The sequence below is a fragment of the Drosophila miranda genome, assembly GCF_003369915.1.
Source record: "Drosophila miranda strain MSH22 chromosome Y unlocalized genomic scaffold, D.miranda_PacBio2.1 Contig_Y2_pilon, whole genome shotgun sequence".
NCBI classification, from domain to species: domain Eukaryota; kingdom Metazoa; phylum Arthropoda; class Insecta; order Diptera; family Drosophilidae; genus Drosophila; species Drosophila miranda.
The window spans coordinates 22,582,642-22,603,629 of NW_022881614.1; the positions used below are offsets into that span (position 1 = coordinate 22,582,642).

At 44.4% G+C, this 20,988-nt stretch overlaps 3 protein-coding genes and 3 pseudogenes across 3 annotated transcripts; 3 read left to right on the forward strand and 3 right to left on the reverse strand.

Annotated features, from left to right (window-relative positions):
* Positions 1-694: 694 nt before the first annotated feature.
* Positions 695-3,302, forward strand: LOC117193558 (hyccin-like). The gene is made up of 3 exons (XM_033398304.1): positions 695-855; positions 940-1,626; positions 1,683-3,302. The coding sequence occupies exons 2-3, from the start codon at positions 953-955 to the stop codon at positions 2,581-2,583; spliced, it is 1,575 nt and encodes a 524-aa protein (XP_033254195.1). The 5' UTR covers positions 695-855; positions 940-952; the 3' UTR covers positions 2,584-3,302.
* Positions 3,223-4,196, reverse strand: LOC117193888 (tRNA N(3)-methylcytidine methyltransferase METTL6-like; the record flags this gene model as incomplete). Its single annotated transcript, XM_033398572.1, has 1 exon — positions 3,223-4,196. A coding segment is annotated over one exon (885 nt), but the record flags the coding sequence as incomplete, so codon positions are not given.
* Positions 4,197-8,981: 4,785 nt separating this feature from the next.
* Positions 8,982-10,268, forward strand: LOC117193572 (annotated as a pseudogene).
* Positions 10,257-13,427, reverse strand: LOC117193571. Its single transcript, XM_033398317.1, has 2 exons — positions 13,102-13,427; positions 10,257-10,965 (listed from the first exon to the last, which is right to left on the reverse strand). The coding sequence occupies exons 1-2, from the start codon at positions 13,120-13,122 to the stop codon at positions 10,546-10,548; spliced, it is 441 nt and encodes a 146-aa protein (XP_033254208.1). The 5' UTR covers positions 13,123-13,427; the 3' UTR covers positions 10,257-10,545.
* A 3,935-nt stretch (positions 13,428-17,362) lies between these two features.
* Positions 17,363-20,329, forward strand: LOC117192484 (annotated as a pseudogene).
* On the reverse strand, positions 20,271-20,878 carry LOC117192503 (annotated as a pseudogene).
* Positions 20,879-20,988: the final 110 nt, after the last annotated feature.

A 20,988-nucleotide genomic window follows, 5' to 3' on the forward strand; every position in this document is an offset into this window, starting at 1 on the left:
GGCGCGCGTATTCTGACCGTATACTTTATCGGATTTTCTTATTTTCTTGCCACCAATTTTTTTCTATTATTTTCCAGTATATTTTAAGACATGTTATGTACTCACCCTCTTGTCGAATGCAACAATGTAGAAGCCGTGTAGAAATGCCACTTAGAGCCGTTTCCCAGGCCACATCGAATATAAATTCGTGATCAGAATCGAATTCCTGATTAATTGTCATAAAAATCTCAATTGGTTTAAAAAGGTCGAAAAAAGGCATGTCAAAAAGTGGATAACGGAGGTTTTTCACACTGGCGCTTCCATGGGGCTTATATAAAAAAAACGGGCAAACGTTGTCAAGTGTTGTCCGTCAAGTGTCCCCTTTGGCAATTACATACAAATGTAGTTAATATGTGAAGTTAATGTAGTGATGGCGAAGTTAGCGTGTAGTTACCATGTAGCGAAATTTAGTGGAAATTTTTGTTGATCGGTTTCGCGTAAACCTTATGTTATTAACAATTCAATAAAGATGAAAACTTAAAGATAACCACTCTTGTAGGAAATTGATGTAATAATCGTATTAAATTATGATTTCAGACCCACAGGTCTTAGCTAGCTAGATATATTCCACGGTATATCCCATACGAGCAATATGATGAAACTTGCATACAAATAATTCGTCAGTATATTTACGGTATATTTTGAAATATGTGACGTAGTTTCGGTATATTTCTGATGGTCTTGTGCAGCGGGGACGGGCGATAAATTAATTAAGCATTGTTAATACATAATATAATTCGCGGCGATAGGTGTTTTATAATCCAAATTGACAGATTCAATTGCCTTGCCCCCATTACGTGTTTCGTTGAGGTCAAGGTGAGACCAATGTTCACATTCGGAATCTCCAGGTGTCCATTGGTGGTGATATGATATGTATGTATGTGACTGCGACAATTTCAGGTCGCTGCTGGCAATGGCCGAATTGGTGAGAGACTGGCTGGCGGCCTATCAGCGGACTCGAGGACAGCCAGCCGAGTCGGAGGCGTTTGTTGTGGAACATGAGACAGACCCGGAAATCGCCGAGGCCATTTTCACCATATTCAATGAGAGGCAGCGCAACGAGGACCTGGTTCACGACATTTGCCAGCAACTGTTGTGCTTCTATTGGTCGCCCGAGGTGACGCTACACAAGTTTTCTTTGCAATTCATTCCTGTGTTAATCTACACGTACCTGCATGCCGTTTCGGCGGGCGATAAGAAGGCGTCTCGTGGAGTGGAGACGCTGCTGATTTGCATTTATAACAGTGAGGTGTCCACCGACGATGGCGGTCAGAAAGTGGTGGTCTTTCGCATGCCCATCCTAGCCCAGACGTCTGTATACCACGAAATGAAGAATCTTCCATTGACCGATCTGCGACGCTGGGAGGGGAACTGCAACCGCGAACTCAAGTGGGGGCCGCATCAGAGAGTTGAGACGGTAAATGCCCAGAACCGCATGCGGATCCTGACGACATTGCTTTTTTGCTACAACCAGCACGTCAGCCAGACGCAAAAGTCTTCGTTGCTGCATCTATGCCGTGTGACTTCCCAGTTGGTCAACCAGGGATTCACAACCAAATCCGGTCACGGCCATCGTATGAGCTATGGGTGAGCACAAACTATCCATATCAATGGGCTATTTAATGTATTCCAATGCATTGCAGATCTGATCCAGCGACGGGGGCCACTTTTCCAAAACCATCTTCTCCGCGCATTCCACTCTCCTCGTCCTTCCTGATCGAATTGGTGCACGCCATTTACTTTGCCATGTTCAATGGCTATGGTACGATAGCCATACAGACGCTAGACGATATACACAACCGTGCCAACTATGAAATGTACACGGATCTCATTCTGGTGACCAGCGCCGTGCGCAATTCGCTGCATGCTAACCTGTCAGGGCAGCCCAACGACGGGCCAATGGGACTGAGCGTAGCCCTGACACCCGCCACCAATACGGTGACAACATCGGTATCGAAATCCATGATCACGAACGCATCATTCCGCACGAAAAAGCTGCCCGATGACATACCCATACAGGTGCGGGACCTCACCATGCAGCAAAACCCACAGCAGCTGGCCAGCGTGATTGAGGAAGCAGAGCCGGGAGCCAAAGAGTCGCCATCGACCAAGGAGAGCTCGGGCCCTCGTACTTCTATAATGAGGCCGAGCATGGAAGGGATCAAGGCCCAAGCGCACAAGGCCTTAATCGCTGGCTTCAAGAAATCAAAGCGCAACTCGCTGCTGCAGCTGCAATCGGAATTGAATTCGAATTCAAATGCGGAGCAGCCACCACCACCCTCCGATATGCTGCCAATGCAGACGCTCTCGCTGATTAATGAGAACGGCAGCAACAGCTTCAGTATTGACAGCGACCTCAACGATGGCCTCGGCGTCGTGGCAGGCAGTGTAGCGCTGCCCTCGATAAACAGCAACACCAACTCGGTCACCAGCAGCGAAGTGCTCACCAAAAGCTTCGATTCCAGCATCGAACTGGCGCCTCTGGGACACAGCAACAGCAATGGCGGTAAGCTGGCCGAGCATGGCCTAGTGGCAGCCAAATAGCCAAATCAAAGTATCAAGTATATATATTTATTTTCATTATTATATATATTCGCACTTTACTGCTGGGTATTAACTTAACGACACCACACCCGAACGCGGATGAACTGTAAATCTGAATGTAACGCAATACTTAGGGATCGTTTGAATTTGTTAAAAATTTATGGGGTTTTTCAGTTGTTCGTATACTTATATGATAATGTATTCTAATCCTAATTGTTGGTAAAATCTACATTACTACTTATGGAAGCATGTACATATATGTATGTTTTTTGTCGGGTAATTTGAATAGCTTAAGTGTTGCAAATACGTCACAACAATTAAACAAATACAATCGGAGCAGAGCAAGGCCACTCGGAGATGCCATACAGTAGATATGAGATCTTTGAACGCCAAATCCCCTTATTACTTTAATGATAGTGCAGTGGAGTTCATCCAAAGCAGGATGAGCAGAATGTATACATTTCAATGCATTTCATTTGATTTAGATAAGCAAACACTTCTGGTATTCGATATCTACTGCATTTGCAGCCAGTGAGATCAGGCCCGGCGAACAAACAACTTCAATTGAATTTAACAAGTATCCATTCTACTTTGTCCCTAACATACGATAGCATATGTAAACTAATAAAACAATATACATACATGCATACAAATATTTATTGAACGTTGACTTGAACCATGTTATTGATTTAAAATAAAATCGAAAACTATATACGTAACAGTGGGGGTCACAGTTGTTTTTTCCTGAACTTTCCCTGCAGAAAGATGCGCGGCACGTCGACGCCCTCCTTGACATTTAGAGTTCGGCGATGCACGTACGCATTGGTTAGAACATCAAAGCCACTCTCCGTGAACAGCTGAGCCACCTCTTGCTCGGCAAAGTAGTGGCACCGTGTGCCATCCTGGCGCACGTAAAGATTCTCTGCGATTTTGTTTCCTGGCTTGAAGCGTAGCTGGGCCATGTCGTACAGCCCGTAGTCCCTGAACAAAACTAATCCACCTGGTTTCAGAAGTCGCCACAGGTTCTGAACCACATCTTTAAACTTGTGCGGATGAATTGCAGACAGCACAAAGATCATGGTGCACACATCCAGGCTGCCAGCAGGGATCTGTTCATGCACCTGTTGCGTGGTAATGTCGCACTGAAAGGCCGTAATGCTTCTGGGATCGTACAGAGGATTGGCTCGAACAAAATCAACAGCTCGAGGCGAGAAGTCGCAGGCATAAAAGTATAATCTTCCACAGGGCACAGAATCTTCATTGCCCTCCGCCCTGGACTGTTCTTCTAGCAGTGGAAACACCAGATTACCCACCCCGCATCCAACCTCTAAAAGTGTGCGCCTCTGGTGTGCTTCTCGGAGGTCACTCTGGTCAAGTAGCTCCTGGAACTCGCGTGTCGTCCAGTGACGATCCTTGAAAAAGCGGGTTTCATTTCGTTTGTAGAATATGTCCCAGTGTCGTTGGGCGTCCACTTCAAGTTTATTGGCTTTGAATTCAGGCACAAGACGTTTGTTTTGCTCCTCTAACTTTTTCCTTTCTTCAGCCGTAAGCTCCTTTTCCCGTGTAGAAAACAAATCTGCTATGAGCTGATCTCGTTTCCATAGTCCCTCCCTTTAAGTATTGTCGATAAAATATAACTTTGAAAATGAAAAGTAAACATAAACAAATGATAAAATATACCGTCCGACCCTCAGAAATATACCGAAACATACCGCCTCATTTTCAAAATATACCGTAAATATACTGACGAATTCAAGTTCTATTTTACATATTCCTCGTTTTTGATATTCCGACGAATATTACTAGCTATATAGAACATTTAGCCATGCCATCATAATTTTATACGATTGATGAATTTATTTTCTACTTTATTGGCTTAATTTTAACACTTGCTTTTATTGGATTTCTATATAACGTTAAAATTGACAAAATATACCATTATATACCGATATACCGTAAATATTACGTCGGTTCAATATTGACCTCAAAACAAGTATTAAAAGTATTAAAAATATCATAAACGGTCACCCTGAATCACATATCGGCACTTTTCATTAGTTGCACAAAATATCGGTACTTTTGTGCGATAAGTGGAACGAATTCGGCGGTTGCATATCTTTATTTTGAAAATAACATGATCACAGAAAGCCGAGTTATTTTGGATAAACTAAACTGGTTCACTGTTTGGAAAATATCGTATTACATTATATTTCATGCCCTTCGACTCCAATCAGTTTACTTGAAATTGGAAAATTTTGAATTTGGATAAATTCTTCGTATATTTGTGGACGTTGACATGCAATGACTGCATCTTTCAGGAGGCGATGCAGTTACTGCACCGTCAAGTGGCCCGTGTGACACCAGCAGAAGGCTGTTACGCGCGGATCCCAGGCAAACCGCAGCCCTCCTCCCGCCCAACCGACCGAGGGGCGCTGCCGCATGACGCGCGGTGCGTAGCCGAACCAAACGCGAACATGCAAGAAAGATAGCTATTAGACTAACATTCGAGGAAAATTAGTACTAAACTTACTAAGAAACTAAGCATGCAATCAAAGTACAAATACCACTACAGTTACTAATTAATAGAAAGGTGTGTAAGGATTAATAATTTAATAAGAGGAAGAGAATTAGTGGTGGATATAATATGGTAGAGGGAATTATAATCCGAGCATAAGACCCTAAACGGTTCATGCAAGGAATAATTCGATCTACAAAGTGGAAGGAACAACGGTATAAAATTTCTAGTCAGTCTAATAGGAATCGTGAAGTTTATGCGGCTCAACAGATCAGGGCTGTCTATGTCACCCCTGATCAAGTTGTGCATAAATATCACACCAAGCATTTTGCTACGGTTAACTAAGGATGGGAGGTTTACTAATAGTAGTCTACTAGAGTAAGATGGGAGTCTTACACCCGCATCCCAGTTAAGGCCCCGCAGAGCAAAGAGTAAAAAGTTTTTCTGTACTGATTCTATACGGTCCTGGTGTACTTTGTACTGAGGGCACCATACACAGGAGCCGTATTCTAAGATCGGACGAACAAGCGAGGTATAGAGAGTCTTTGTTATATAGGGGTCGTCAAATTCCTTTGACCACCTCTTTATAAACCCAAGCACGCCCATGGTCTTATTTACCATGGTAGAAATGTGTTCGGTCTAACATAACACCCAGATCATCCACCAGGGTAATTCTCTCAAGAGAAACACCAAATAGGGTGTAGGGAGCCAACAAAGGGCTAGAACGATGAAATGTCATAACTTTGCATTTCGAGGCATTAAGGTGTAACAAGTTTGCACAACACCATGACTGAAAGTTATTGAGATCGGATTGCAAGCGAGAATGAAATGAAATGTCCTTGTACTGGACACAGAGTTTAACATCATCCGCATACAAAAGTACTCGAGAGTATGTTAATACTGAAGGTAAGTCATTAATAAAGAGTGTGAAGAGTAAGGGGCCTAGATGGCTGCCTTGTGGTACTCCCGAAGAAACCTTTACTGGTAAAGAGAGGGAGTTTTTGAAGAGGACTCTTTGAGACCTAGAACAAAGATAGCTAGAAATCCATCTCAGGAGGTTGGGCGGAAACCCTAAATGGTCAAGTTTATGCGCTAAAAGGGAATGGTTTACAGAGTCGAATGCTTTACTAAAGTCGGTGTAAATAACATCCGTCTGTAAGTTACATTGAAAGCCTTTAATAATGAAAGAGGTAAACTCTAACAAGTTCGTGGTGGTTGATCGCCGCCTTATAAATCCATGCTGAGTTGGAGATATAAGTGACTTGCAGAGATGTTGCAAGTGCGGAGTTAAAACCCTCTCAAACATTTTAGGAATAGCGGATAACTTTGCTATACCTCTATAATTTTTTGCATCAGACTTGCTACCTTTTTTATGGAAAGGAATTATAAACGATTCCTTCCACATCGGGGGGAAGCAAGAAGAATCAATGGATAGGGTGAATAGTTTAAGCAAAGGTCCACACAGAGCCTCGGCGCAGTACCTGAGTACACAACCTGGAACCCCGTCTGGACCCGGTGAAAACACCGGCTTAACTAGTCGAAGATCATGAAGTAGGGAACATTCATTTAACAAGGGACTGAAAATGCCGTTCGACCTCGGTAAACCGTATGGGTACGGATGACCAGAGTAGCTTTCCTCAGAATAGGTGGTTTGGAAGAATTGGGCAAAAAGATCGGCAATTGCCTGATCATTATTTGCCGACGTATTACAAAATGATAGCGAGGATGGGTGTGCAGACGTTCTACGCTTACTGTTTACGAAGCTGTAAAACTGTTTAGGGTCCTGAGAAAAACGTATCCTGCATCGAGATAGGTAGTTCTTATAGCATTGAGCATTAAGAACTGAAAAGTTTGACCGAGCTAATACATAGCGAGAGTGAGAAGTAGGAGATCCCACTTCTTGAAATTTTTTATAAAGTCTTGATTTTAAGTTTTTTAGACTGGATAACTCTTTGGTAAACCAAGGGGGTTTTCCAGATCTAGTCGGACAAGAAAGCGGGACACAACAATCGAAAAATGTGCCAAGAGCATTGTAAAAAATGTTTGTGCCTTTTATGATATCAGTGCACAAGTACAAAGCGGACCAATCAAAATCCCTAATGAGGTTATTAAGCTTCGCAAACTCGGCTTTACGAAAGCAGCGGACACGTTCGGGCAGCCTACTCGACCGATCCAATACAGTTGGTCCTATATCTAGCGACACCTCGAAAGTAGGGTGGTAGGCGTCTTCAGGTATAGTGAGCGGAAGGGCTCGGGTTAACAACACTATGGTCGGATCCGATACAAAGCACAGATCAAGCAATCGACCCAAGGAATTTTTCACATGGTTGACTTGAGACAGGGATAGGTCAAGCAAGCCGTCAACAAAGTCATGTCGTGACATGGGCACTAGGATACTAGACTCGTTTACCGAAGACCAAACAGTTCCTGGCAAGTTGAAGTCACCAAGAACTATCATACGATCTTTATCAGATAGCGAGGAATATGAATGAATTATCGAGCAATATGATAAGATGGCCGTTCCCAGTTCTCTGCATTTGCTGCATTTTATACTCCGTAAGTACTATTACCGTACCGTACTATTACTGTATCGTACTGTTACCATTTCCCAGATGATCCATCCGCATGGGCTACTAGCAGCGTCGGTCTACCGTGTCCAGCTACCAGGAGACATCGACGAGTCGCTCAGGCAGCCCACCCCGATAGCCGGTAATATCACGGATTCTCACGGGCAGTCATTTCGACAGCCAACGGGTCTGTACCGTACACGTAAATTGTTCCAGTTCAGTTATAAGCGAGGAAGCGGCGATGGAAAGCGGCGAGTTACAGAAGATCTTTCCAAAGAGCGTCCTCCTGGCACGAACGAGTCGCTCCAGCCTCAGCAGTCCCATGTTGACTTTGAGAGACCAAGGATTGGTAAGAATGCGACGAACCGTGAACCGGAGCCTACGCGCCTGGGCATGCGTAGCGAAATTTCCACGGTGGTCGCTACTAGCGGAAAAAACAACCTGGACAGCGGCAGGCGAGAGGGCAGCGCAGAAAAGCGGCAAGCTATAGGAGATCGCTCCGCTTGGCCCAAGGAGCTAACCTTGCCACTAGCTCGCGGAATAGCCCACCTGGCCAGGCGAGTAGATAACCCCTGGTATGTCACCTACGCCAATGTGTGGCATGACACTCGCCTCGCTGCTAAGCAGCTGAGCCGGATATCCCCGAATCCACTTGGCGTCGTCGCCAAGCGTAAACTACTATCCCGACGATCAGAAGCTTCAAAGCGTGTGCAAAACTAAGTCGACCATGTTTCATAATTACTCTTCTTTCCGATGGAATCAAAGGACGAAGTGGAGATATACTCGCCGCCATACTTACGATAAGGCATTCAGTTACGGATTCACGATAGGACAAGAGAATGGATTCAGGACTTACAGTGCCACACACACGAAAAATTAAAAAAAACGGTCTTGGAACATCTAGATTGCGTCTTAAAGGCCTATCAATTAATGGAATACGACATACCATTTTATCCATTGCATCAGAACGGATGAAACTATACAGCGATGGATCCTGGAAGAGCTCCTGAATTCTCATAATAATACCTAATAAATGTAATAAATTTTTGTCTGCCCTTGGGCGTTTCGTGTCTCTGGATTGCACGCATCATTTGCCTAATCGCCGAATTATAAAAGCGGGGGAAATGGAAGTCTACTCAAATCCTAATGCATCCACCTGATCCCACAACGGGTGTGTGGTGTCCTACTTTAATCCTAACTAGTAATCTTTATATTTCACGCGCTACCTACAACTTGTAGTTCCTGTAGTGAAGCTGTCAGTGAAGCTGGGAGCCCGATGCCTTATCGCTTTGCAAACTCTCAGCCTGTGTTGGTTCTTTCTCGCGTACATACTGATCGTATCTGATCAGTTTTTGAAACGTGGCCAACGAAGATGCAGGTTCTGCCGCTGGCTATGCTACTACTCTGGGCAAAGGCAATCCCAATGGCCCCAAATGTTTGTGCTGAATTCTGCGATAATGGAACCGGAGAGTGCAGAGATTTGACCGCGGCTGACTGCCCGACAGTCTTCTACAACCTGGCCGCCATTGGGCCCGCCCTCAAGTACTGCGATGAGTTCAACCACATCGTTTGCTGTCCCATGGCTCTGGATGTTCAGATCCAGAAACAGACCGTGAATCCGGTCGAAAGCAGCAGAAGATTCGAAAGGGGTGAGCATGGATGAGATAATCTTTTCCTATAAGGTTTAAAAGCGCATTCAAAAATGTTTGGCCGCAGAATGTCGTCGCTTCAATGAGATAAGGGCCTCCTGCCGCACCACTCCATTGATTGTAGGCGGAACGAAGGCCGCTGGCCGAGAGTTCCCCTTCATGGCCCTGCTCGCGCAACGCCAGAGGGGATGTACGACCATCGACTGGGACTGCGGAGGGTCTTTGATCCATCCCAAGTTCATTCTCACCGCCGCCAATTGCCTGGACACAAACGAGTGAGTGCTGTACCAGCGATCTGTTCTCCTGTATATATGTTTATCGCTTCCTTTGCAGGAAGAAGGAGGAGCGCCTGGATCCCAATTTCGATTCTCCGAAATATGTTGTGCGGCTGGGAGAACTTGACCACAAGAACGATACCGACGATGCCCGGCCTCAGGACTTTCGGGTGGTCAATTTTGTAGTGCATCCTTCCTACGATGAGGAGGATAACGGCAGCCGCAAGAACGACATTACACTCGTGGAACTGACGAGTATGTGGCGTCTGCGTGCCGGCCGCCCTCCAGTGGCAACGAGCATCTTCAGCTAATAACCGCCGGCTGGGGAGCCGTCAAGGAGGGTGGACGATCCTCCTCGCACCTGCTCAAGGTGAGCCTGGAGCGTTTCAGCGAAGAGCAGTGCAGCCGGCGACTGGAGCACCACATCGACATACGCACCCAGCTGTGTGCAGGCTCCCGGTCCAGCAATGCCGACACCTGCTACGGCGACTCCGGCGGCACTCGTCATTCGCCTGCCTCAAGCAGGTCATAGGCATCACTTCGTACGGCCTAGTATGCGGCGAGAAGGGCCTGCCCAGCGTCTACACCAAGGTGCACCTGTTCACGGACTGGATCGAGAGCATTGTGTGGGGCGAATAGAACAGACAGACGCGTGGACGTACCCGCATTTCGTATCAAAATCGATTGTGTTATCTTTAATCAAACATTGCAGTAACAAAATGTATAACAAATAATCTGGACTTATTCTAAGCGGGTGGGTGGGTGCTGGAGGTGGAGATGGTGCGAGTGGCGTTTACTATATGTATATATAAATGATTTCTCCTCCGCTCGTCGTGCTGCGGTGCTTTGTGCGGGCTATGCTTAACGCTAAGGACACAATAGAGGCTAAGTGCTAGTGGACCCTGTAGAAGACCAATGGACATGGCATCCTTGGTTACTTGCCTTATGGCTGCCGACTACAGGCGGACGTTTGCCTGCTGGTCAATGCGTCTCTCTGCCTGCCTGTCCTTGATTTCCTGTTTCCGGATCTCCTGCTGCTTGTAGACAAACAGCGGCCGGAAAACGATTGCGCGACGTTTACGCTCCTGCCTGTGGCTGTGGCTCTTGCTGGCGATGGGGCTGAGTGCATCGCGACGCGGGCGTCCCGAATACGGGCGGAACAGATTCGACTTGGCCGTATCGTGGGCATAAAGTGTGCTCAGGAAGTCAAAGTACGGCTTGGACCTCAGGCTGTCCGGCTGCTGGAGCGGCGAGGGACTGTAGCTGAAGTGATTGGGTGTCTCAATGTCCAGAAGCGCGTGCGGGACCTCTTGCAGCTGCGGCCGGGCAGCCGTCAAACTCAGATCTATCGCCAAGAGCAGGATCACAGTTGAAGTCTGCGGAAGAGGAAAGAGAGAAAAAAAAAGGAGAAGTCAGTTCAGTTCAGTACATGAGGAGGTGTGAATAGCCGCTGGAGGACAGAACAAAGCGGTGCCAGCCATGCACAATAGAACCTGCCCGCCCGGACAGCCCAGACGGGTCTCTGATCTGCGAGCTTATGCTGTGAATTAGCATACAATAATTAATTTAAATGAATCCAACAGCTGGAGTATCAATGTATCAATGATATAACCGCAATCAAATTGCGCACTTCTTAAGTGATGGATCGCCTTTGCCTTCGAGGAATTTTCTATGATTCATTGTTGGTAATTTTGCTTGGTTGCAGATTGAAGGAGATTGGATTATGTAAAACTGCAGACCACAGACCCAAAACGAGGGGGAACGTTGTGAGTTGCTGCGGACACCGCAACTCTACAGTTATACCCGATACTAAGTCAGTATGGCTCTCCTCCGGCAGACGCCGCTAATATTAAACGACACGACAAAGAGTGCGTGCGAGAGAGACAGAAAATCAGTCTGAGCGTGACGTCGGGCGCTGCGTAGCCACTGCAAATTGATTTGTTCCTTTTGGCTATAAAAATTATCTGATCTAAACCAGATTCAGCAATCTGATATGGTCGTTATCTATGATTCTGCGTTTTTAGTTTTCTCGAATGTGCAATATTGTGGATGCAACAGATTTTCGTTCTTTGTGGGGGCGGAAGGGGGTGGGGCGAAATTCTGAGACATACGTTTTATAGTGAGATCTAACAGAAGTGCGGATACCAAATTTGGTTACTCTAGCCTTAATAGTCTCTGAGATTTGTGGATGCCCCAGATTTTCGTCCTTTGCGGGGGCGGAAGGGGGTGTGCGAAATTTGGACACGAAACGGTCAAGGTCCGATATTACAGGAGTGTGGATACCAAATTTGGTTGCTCTGGCTTTTACAGGTTCTGAGATCCTTGAACTCATATTTTGCAATTGGCAAAACCGACCATGAAACCTTTGTGTTAGAGAGAGACAGAGCGAGAAAGAATGAAATTGTTTTCTTGATGCTGGCTATAATAATTATACGATTTAATTCAGATTCTGCAGTCGAAAGGATATGGTCATTCTCTACGATTCTGCGTTTTTGGTTTTATCGTATCTTTAAAAATGTGGATGCCACAGATGCGGGACGAAGTTTTGAAATATTTTTGTAGCAGTGACATATCACAGAAGTCTAAATCCAAAACATCGTTGCTCTAGCTCTTATAGTCTTTGAGCACTAGGCGCTGAAGGGGACGGACAGACGGACAGACGGACGGACGGACAGACAGACAGGGCTCAATCGACTCGGCTATTGATGCTGATCAAGAATATATATACTTTATGGGGTCGGAAACGATTCCTTCTGGACGTTACACACATCCATTTTCACCACAAATCTAACATACCCCAATACTCATTCTGAGTATCGGGTATAATTAATTTTAATCAAGAAAAACGCAGCAAAGGAGAAGACTGATAATATGGATTTCTGGGCTGTAACCGGTTGAGGTTTTGTGGTTTTTGTGGTTCAGGGTTAACAATTTGTAAAACCGAATGAAGGCAACAGGATTGCCAACACGAATCCACTGACAAGTGCAGTACCAGTCGAAAAGCAGCAGAAAAAAGAGCACCCCTTAAGTGCTCTTTTATAGCGCACTTCCTCATGAAGATCAGATCGGATCAGTTCAGATCAGATCACATCACAAGATTGAAAGCCATCAAGACAGCATAAGGAATAGAATAACTTGATTTAATAATGCTTTTGGCCTTGTCCGGCGCCAAAAATAATCAAAGTACGTTAGCTGTGCGGGGCTTATCTTATAGGAGTAGAATTCCATATACATATGTATGTATATATATCCATATATCCATATATATATATATATATATATATATATATATATATATATATATATATATATATATATATATATAAATTGTATATATATAATTGTATATATATATATATATATATATACAAATAAATATTTGGCAGCCTTAATTTGTTGATTGAATTTTTTTGAAAATGTTAATCGCTTAAACACGTTTCTTCTTTGTTGTTTTCTTTTGTTTCATAAATTTCCGATCTTTATAACGATCCCCAAACCGCTACAATACTCACTTGCCAAATGTATGCAAACATCTTTTTGATTGGGGCGTTGAAGTTCCGTTCCGTTTAATGGTTTTCAGGTGTAATGATTGTGGTGTTTGGTGTCAGGTTCTGTTTCTGGTTAGATCACTTTCGCACTTTGTTCCAAATTGGGTTCAAATTTTCAATTTGTTTAAGGCACTCGCGAAGTGTCAAATCCAGATTACACAAATTCCGATGCGATGCCGATCTAGATTCCGATGATGATGGATGTCTATATTGCTTTTTGTTATCAGTAGCCGCTTATCACCTTGTTTTTGGTGTTTTTTACTCGTATTCTCGATGCGATCTTAACGCTGCTGAGCGTGCGCTTGAACTGTTTAGAATTTTTGTCACAAATTCACTTTTATACGGCCCTGGGTCTCCTCTCACTCTCTGACTCTAGGGCTTCGTGACGTTTTTGTATGCTGAACGGGTTTTGGTTTTGGAATTGGTTTCGCCTCCTCCACTACACTCCACTCCACTCCATGGCACTTGACGCTTTCGATGCTAAGTGTTACCGATATCGCGGTGTATCCCACTCCGGGAAGGGGCGCAAGAGCACGGAGCAACGTCTTTAAGCCAAATTGTCAAATTGCCAAATTGTTGGCAATGGTGTTGGCCGGCACTTGGCTTGATTGGCTTCTCCGCCAGCTGCTGGTCACGTAATTAGCGCCATAGGCAAAGGGACTCTAAACAGGAGTCGCAACTGCGGTGAGGAAAATGCGTCACATAGTCGTTCAATATTTTTGTCGTTTGCATTTAGCACTACGATTTTGATTTTGATTTCGATTTTAATTAAACTTTTCCATGACGCACTTATTAATCAAAGGCACTAATCCGCAGAGATCCGACAGCTGAGTCTTTTACGCACCGGATGGAATCACAGGATTGTGACATTTGGGTAGGGTAAACGGAAATTTCAATGGGAATGGAGCGAAGGAGTGGCGGAGCGGGGCAACACGGAAGCCGGCAGACAGGTAGACAGGTCGAGTCGTAAAGCTGATCGGTTAATTGTCGTCGCATAGCGATGAGTGAGATATATCTAATAGACCGAATCGGAACCAATTTGAAGATAATTATGTGCGCGAGCTGCTCAACTTATGCAAATCTCCGTTTGATGACGCATTAAACTACAGCTGCGTCTTCGGTCTTCGGCTTTACGCTTGGGCTTGGAAAATTGTCAACACACAAGTTGCGGGGCTCGAAGCGAGTTGTAGGCACTTGAAAATTGACTTTCATGCTTGAGGAGACTGAAGGTCGAGTGGGTCTTGAAATGGTAATGAGCTCCGCTTCACTGAATTGGCCTGCCCTGGCCTGGCCTGGCCTGGGTGGGAGCCGTTGCCGTTGCCGATGCCGATGCCGGAGACAAACAGAGCTGATTATTGGAGGAGGTCGCCCTTCCCCTCACACCGCACCATGCCACACGTGATTAGAACCCGATCAAGAATCAAGAATCCATCTACGCTTACGCTTAGAGCCTCGATGCTGAACCCGATTGACAAGGCAAGTCTTGGTCCCGTGTCAATGGCCAACCGGTTGGGGGCCGCCGCATGCCAAAATAAAGCAAATGCCATCGGATTTATACAATTGGAAATCATTTAGCGAAATTGCCCATCAACACCTATCAACATCCATCTATCCAAAGACCCAAAACCCCACCACGGATCCAAAGTCTGACTCTGCCTACATTTCTTTTCCTCTCCTCTCCGTTTGTTTGTCTGGGTTTGGGTATTTTTAGACGGGGAGCACAGAGATCTCTGCCTGGCACAACGAATTTCATTTCATTGAATTAGTTTCTTGAGCCGAAAGCCGGCTTGGAACGCAATAAGACAAATGGCTGGCGATAAGCGGTCCCCAGAGGCCGACGTCAACAAATGTCAGAGTGAAAAACAATATTAAATTGGTACTCGTCTTATCAAAAGACATTTGCGGGATTTGGATTATTCGGTATTATTTGGTTCTACCCTGATTACAGGCGACATTCCAGAGAGGCTCTCTAAGCGATCGCCAAGTGAATCATTGGAATCCCTTGAATTACTCGGAAATGCACTCGGTCTAATTGAGACAGTAATGTGGGTTCAACATCGCCGTGAAGGCTTCCGTGGAGGAGTGGGAATCAGAGTCGGCAAAGTGCTAATCAGCTTTGACTGGGATGCGCTTTCTGCGGGGCATTGATTGACGATTGATTCATTCTCGACATTCCCACAGGCGACAAAAAGTGAGAAAGGGGCACGTTTCTATTTAACCAGACCTAAACAGAGAGGAGCACTTCTCACATTGGACTGGGACCCAGTCACACGTCATCTGTGGATATAGGTGGACTAATTATCACTAGGTTCGTCACACGCCTGATCTGATGTCAGTGCTTGGTGTTTTCTTCGATTAAGCCTTAATTTGATTTTGTTTGGGCAAAGACCATCATGGAAATTTTGACAGGTCTAATTAGTAAACGGATGTTATTGGGTGTGTTAAATATGATGAATCTCATGGCATCAATTAAATTCCATTCACGTTTCGTTCTGGTCGCTTCAATACAGTGTTTTCTCAGTTTCAAATATCGCGCCAAATGATACTAGCGGATGGCTTGTGGCGCCCCCTAGATAGCTGTGATAGTTTTCCGATAGTGACTCAACCAATTGGCTTGAATGCGCATTGCAGGATGTTTTAGCACGAGGATACATTTGGATGCATTATAGACTATAATTTATAGTTCATTCTATTTTGTTACCTCTCTAGGCCATATACCTTGCCATGTTGGGAGATTAGTAGTCCATTGTAGATCAGTATTAAAACAGGGAACAGGGTGACCGTTTACGGTATTTTTAATACTTTTTGGTATTTTTTTAGGTCAAAATTGAACCGATCGGTTGAAATATACCGATATCGGTATATAATGGTCAATTTCATCAATCTATTATTTTTAATTTTAAACGGTATACAGAAATCCAATTAAAGCAAGTATTTAGAATAGGCCAGTCAAGTAGAAAATAAATTCATTAATGGGGTAAAATTATGTGGGTTGAGCTAAATGTTCGATTTAGCTGGGAATATTTGACGGAAGATAAAAAACGAGGAATATGATACATTTTTGGTATTTTTTAGAGTGAGACAGTATATTTTATTGGGACTTGCTCTCTTTTTTTTGGGACTTACTCTCTATTTTGTGGTGGGAAATTTTCTCAAATTGAGGGAATTTTTCCGGGATACAATGTCCTTTTCAGCTCAACAATGTCCCTTGCATTCCATCCCCACTTACGTTTTCATACGTTTAATGTTGCTGGCAACATTAATTTGTAAGGGCCAGACTCATGTGCCGTGAAATCGAGCAGCATTGTTCCACAACATTGCGCGGATTGAGCAACATTTTGCATACCCTGGGAAATGGATGCTCAAGAACCGAAAAAATGTTTGCCATCTAATGCACCAATAAAGGCCAAAACTAGTCAGTTTCTGTTTTAAAGGTATTTCAACGATATTTTGCAGGTTTTGGTCTTCTTACAGAAACCAAGCATGGGTATCGGGATCGAGATATATTTACAAGACCCTAATCATTTGCATTAAAATGTCCAAAACATAACAATCTGAGATCATTTCTATATTAATTGCGTCTTGAAACAGCTTGGAAAAACAGTTTCTTCATATATTTCAACGAAATAGGGTTGCCTGTGCCCACACTCCGGTTGACTGACATTTCACACTCACTTACGTTGCCACTGTTTTTTGTTGACCCTTTTTGCTTAAACCTTGTTTTATACACTATACAATAAAAATCAGGGTACTTAAAAGTAGTCAATCAGGTAAAAAATGTATTCATTAATAGCCTGAAATTATATGGGCAAAGCTAAACGTTTTAGTTAGTCAGCATTATTCAACGGAATAAAGAAATTGAGCAATTGGAACGATTTTTCTCTTACGTTTTATTACGTTTCATTTGTTTGACCATTTTCGCTAAAACCTTTTTTTACACAAAATGCAATAAAAGCAAGGACTAAAAACTAACCAACCTTGAAGAAAATAGATTCATTAATCGGATAAAATGATGTGGGCATGACTAAATTATCTATATAGCTAGTAATATTCCATGGAATATCAAAAACGAGGAATATGTAAAATATAACTTGATTTCGTCAGTATATTTACGGTATATTTTTAAAATGAGATGCCATATTTCTGAGAGCCGTACGATATTCGATAAGTCAGCTGATTTGTTTTACTTTTTATCGACTGTTCACATGCGCCGGGTTTTTTTGTTTGACTGAAAAATGACTGATATGATTGTTAAAACAAAATTAAAACGAGAAACTCAACAGGTGGACCAAGAATTAACTAAGAAACTCGCTGTGAAGCAGTGTAACATGTGGGACACCATTGAAGCTGAGTCTGAGGGCACCGCACACGCTTCAGATATTCTTGCGCCAAAGAAGCGATCAGTCTCCTGGATAACAACCACTGCGGGTTGTCTAAAAAAATTTAAGAAATCTGATGTTGGCATTGGTGTGGAGCCCAAAACAGAAGTCGCAAATAAAATATGGTCGGAATTGTGTTACTTGCAGGATGGTATGTACTTAAAATAAAACAACTAAACTATTCACAACTGCTTTACTAAAGAAACCAGTGATATTGCCGATTCCACAGAGGATTCCAGTGAATCCGAGCTGGACCTGGAGGCATCTCATGATACGTCCTCTGAAGTGGGACCTCTTGGGAGTAACAGTAACTCTGATGATGACCAAAAGACTGATTTTTTTCTATACACACGTGAGTACTAAACGTCCCAATCTATTTTTCTCTATTAATTTTGTTTTATTATAGAATCTAAGACTGCCTGGCGGGTGCCAATGGTACTTGAAAGAACAATCAAAAAATTTGTTTACTTTCCTAAAAATAAGAACGCTCAATCAACAAACCGTTTATTTGTGACGGGATCCATTCAAAAGATCGTCATTTTCTACAACGATGAGAAATCCGCAACCATAGAAGAGCTCACCGATGGGCATGACTGTGGAATTAAAACTCAGGAATCGACTATCCAATCCATCAACGATAAAGAAGCTGGAATTGAGCCGGATAAAGAATATAAAATACCAATTGATGATAAAGAGGCCTTGGATTTGGCCTCTCCATTCGCTATTAACGAAGCTCTACTGGAAGATCAACAAGATGCGGAGACAAAAGCACTATCGTCATCGGAAGCCGAACCACAGCTATTCAACGAGGATCTTGGTTCCTGCACCCTGAAGGATGAAAAGATTTGCGACGTAAAAGTTCTACCAGAAGCACAGCAGGACTCAGAGGCAGAGTCTCTAATCACTATTGAAGAAGTTAAAGAAGATCTGTCCCCAACTGAAACCGAACCACATGCATCGCCGGAAACAGTAGCAGTGACTGAGGATGATGAAAGTGCCATGGAAGTAGACGAGGCTAACCGATCAATGCAGCACTGCCAGGATTTCAATGTAGATCTACCTTACTGCCCCCCTGCGTTGAGCGTCTTTGAGAATAGCCTGACGTGCAACGATGTGCTGGCCGTGATCAATGAGGACATAGAGCTCTATGGCACTGCCGTGTTGACCCTGTTGGCTGGTCAGATCACAGTGAACGGCTTCAGAGCCAAAAAACGTCAAAACTTGACCATCTACTCCACCAAGGGCATCAATTGGGTGAGCATTTCTCCGAAAAAGCGTGCGAAACCAATGCATGAGAAGGTTGAATGGGACAAATTGTCTGAGAACTTTACGTGCGCACAATTGGACAACCTTTAGGGGTGCTTCAATAGTCAGGAGGATGCCCTTGTGCTCTTGCAGAGGAACACCAAGGACCAGAACATGCTCGAAACTTTAAAGCAGTACATGAGCCAGATTTTGTTCCCCCAGGTGAATGGGGCTAATGTGCCGCACTCGCAAAGCGAGATGCTGCTCAACTGCTACATCCAGAGCTCGGACAGAAAACGCACCCTTCAAGTACCTTATGAGTGGACAAAGCTGAAGATTCAGAAGACGAGCCGCCTGATGGTAACCGGTGGGAAGGGTGTCGGCAAGTCCACCCTGCTGCGATATCTGCTCAATCGGCATTTGAACGCTTTTCCACGCCTACTGTTCATTGATTTGGACATTGGCCAGCCGGAGATCTTTTTGCAGCAAACTGTCTCCTGCACTGTCATTGAAGAGCCGCTTCTGGGGCCAGGATTCCTACTGAACAAGCAGCCGGATCGTGCTCACGTCGTGGGCGACACAAACATCGTCATGTGCCACGAGCAGTATTTCGAGGCGGTGGTCCAGCTGATGAGCCACATCCAAAATAATCCCGAGTATGCCAACATGCCTTTTCTGATCAACACGATGGGCTACAACAGGGGATTTGGCCTCGAGCTGATTGCTCTGCTGGTGGACTACATCAAGCCGACGGATGTGGTGCAGATCTCGAGTACTTTACCCATGAACAACTTTAAGTCGCTACTCGACTGGTCGACCCTTTCAAAGGTCAAAGGTCCCTATGTCTACAAAAATACGGCGTTCATGGTTGAGGGTAAAAACCATAAGTACACGCTCCACGAGCTGCCCAGTGTTGTCCCACCTAGACAGCAGGGAGTCTGGCGAATGAGTCCCAGGGATATGAGATTCGCCAATCTGTTGGTCCGCCTCAGCTCCTGCCTGAGGGGCAGTGCCAAGCACCTGACTGACTGCGAGCCCCTCAGCTCATCTTTTGTGAATATTCAAGTCGTCCATTCCACAGAGGAAGACCTTGATAAGAGTAGCATTATCGCTGGAATGGAAGCCAATGTGGTTTACTTGGCCCATCTGGAAGCTCAGGATCTGCCCGTGTGCCTGGGCATAGGTAAGCAGAGTTCAACCATTTCAGTTGATTATTTCACTGATCATTTCGCGTATTCCCCATCAGGTGTCGTCCGTGCCATTGACTTTGAGAAAGAGAAGCTGTATCTCGTGCCGGCCATTCCTCTGGAGCGAATGTGCCAAGTGAATTGCCTTATATCCTGTGGAGACATCAGCCTTCCGCAAAAGTTCTTCACGGAGCCTGGGCCGCAGGTCGGCAGCAACATGCCGTTCGTCTTTCAGCAGGACGACGCCGGCTGGCTGACAAAGAGCATCAATCAGTTCTATTCGCGCACGTCTTCCATGAAAAAAGATTAATGCTAAACCAGCTACCTGTACTTTTATGAAAAGTAAAAATCCAAATAAAGCTTTATTGATATAGAGGCTAATGCGAGATATTGTGTCTGCCCTTCAGTATCCTGCGCATCAGTACACGACGTCCCTCTGGGGTGGACATGCGAGGACGTTGCGTGGACGTTGATGCGTTTCACCTCGCGGGGCTTGGGGAAGTGGCAGCGGACCTTCGGCTTGAGCACGGTCCGGTCGAAGGCATGCTTCTGGCGCACTAGGATGGTTTGTGCCGTGTTGAATGCCACCAGGCAGGTTCTAAAATAACAATAGTTATTAATGTTCCATACAAAAGAATTTTCGTTGATTTTCACCTCTGAATCAATCCCTGCAGCATGTTTTTGTTAAGTAATTTTGTATATCACTTTTTCCCCACTTGCTATGAACTTTTGAAGAAAATCGGCGCAGATCTTATATACCAAAATATACAGATCAAAAATTAACTTAGCTCACTTAAGGTCCCTCTATTTAAACAGTTGAACTACTTGAGGTAAATGGCGGAAAATATGAAAGATTTTAATAAGAAGTTAAGTAATTTTCAATAAACAGCTGTACAGCGCTGCCAGATGTTCATTCGCTAGATCTTACGGAAAGTTGGCATGGCAGCACTGATTACGATGGCAAACAGCTGACAATATAAAATACAGTCACACTGTTACAACAACTCCATTCAGCTAATCGGCCAAACTGTAAATTTTGC

Excerpts from the sequence above, each read along its gene's own strand:
- LOC117193558 (XM_033398304.1), top strand. The coding sequence starts at position 953 with ATGGCCGAATTGGTGAGAGACTGGCTGGCGGCCTATCAGCGGACTCGA. Across the intron at positions 1,627-1,682 it reads GGCCATCGTATGAGCTATGG|ATCTGATCCAGCGACGGGGG; the intron begins GTGAGCACAAAC and ends AATGCATTGCAG.
- LOC117193571 (XM_033398317.1), bottom strand. The coding sequence starts at position 13,122 with ATGTTTGCATACATTTGGCAA. Across the intron at positions 10,966-13,101 it reads TGTTTGCATACATTTGGCAA|ACTTCAACTGTGATCCTGCT; the intron begins GTGAGTATTGTA and ends CCTCTTCCGCAG.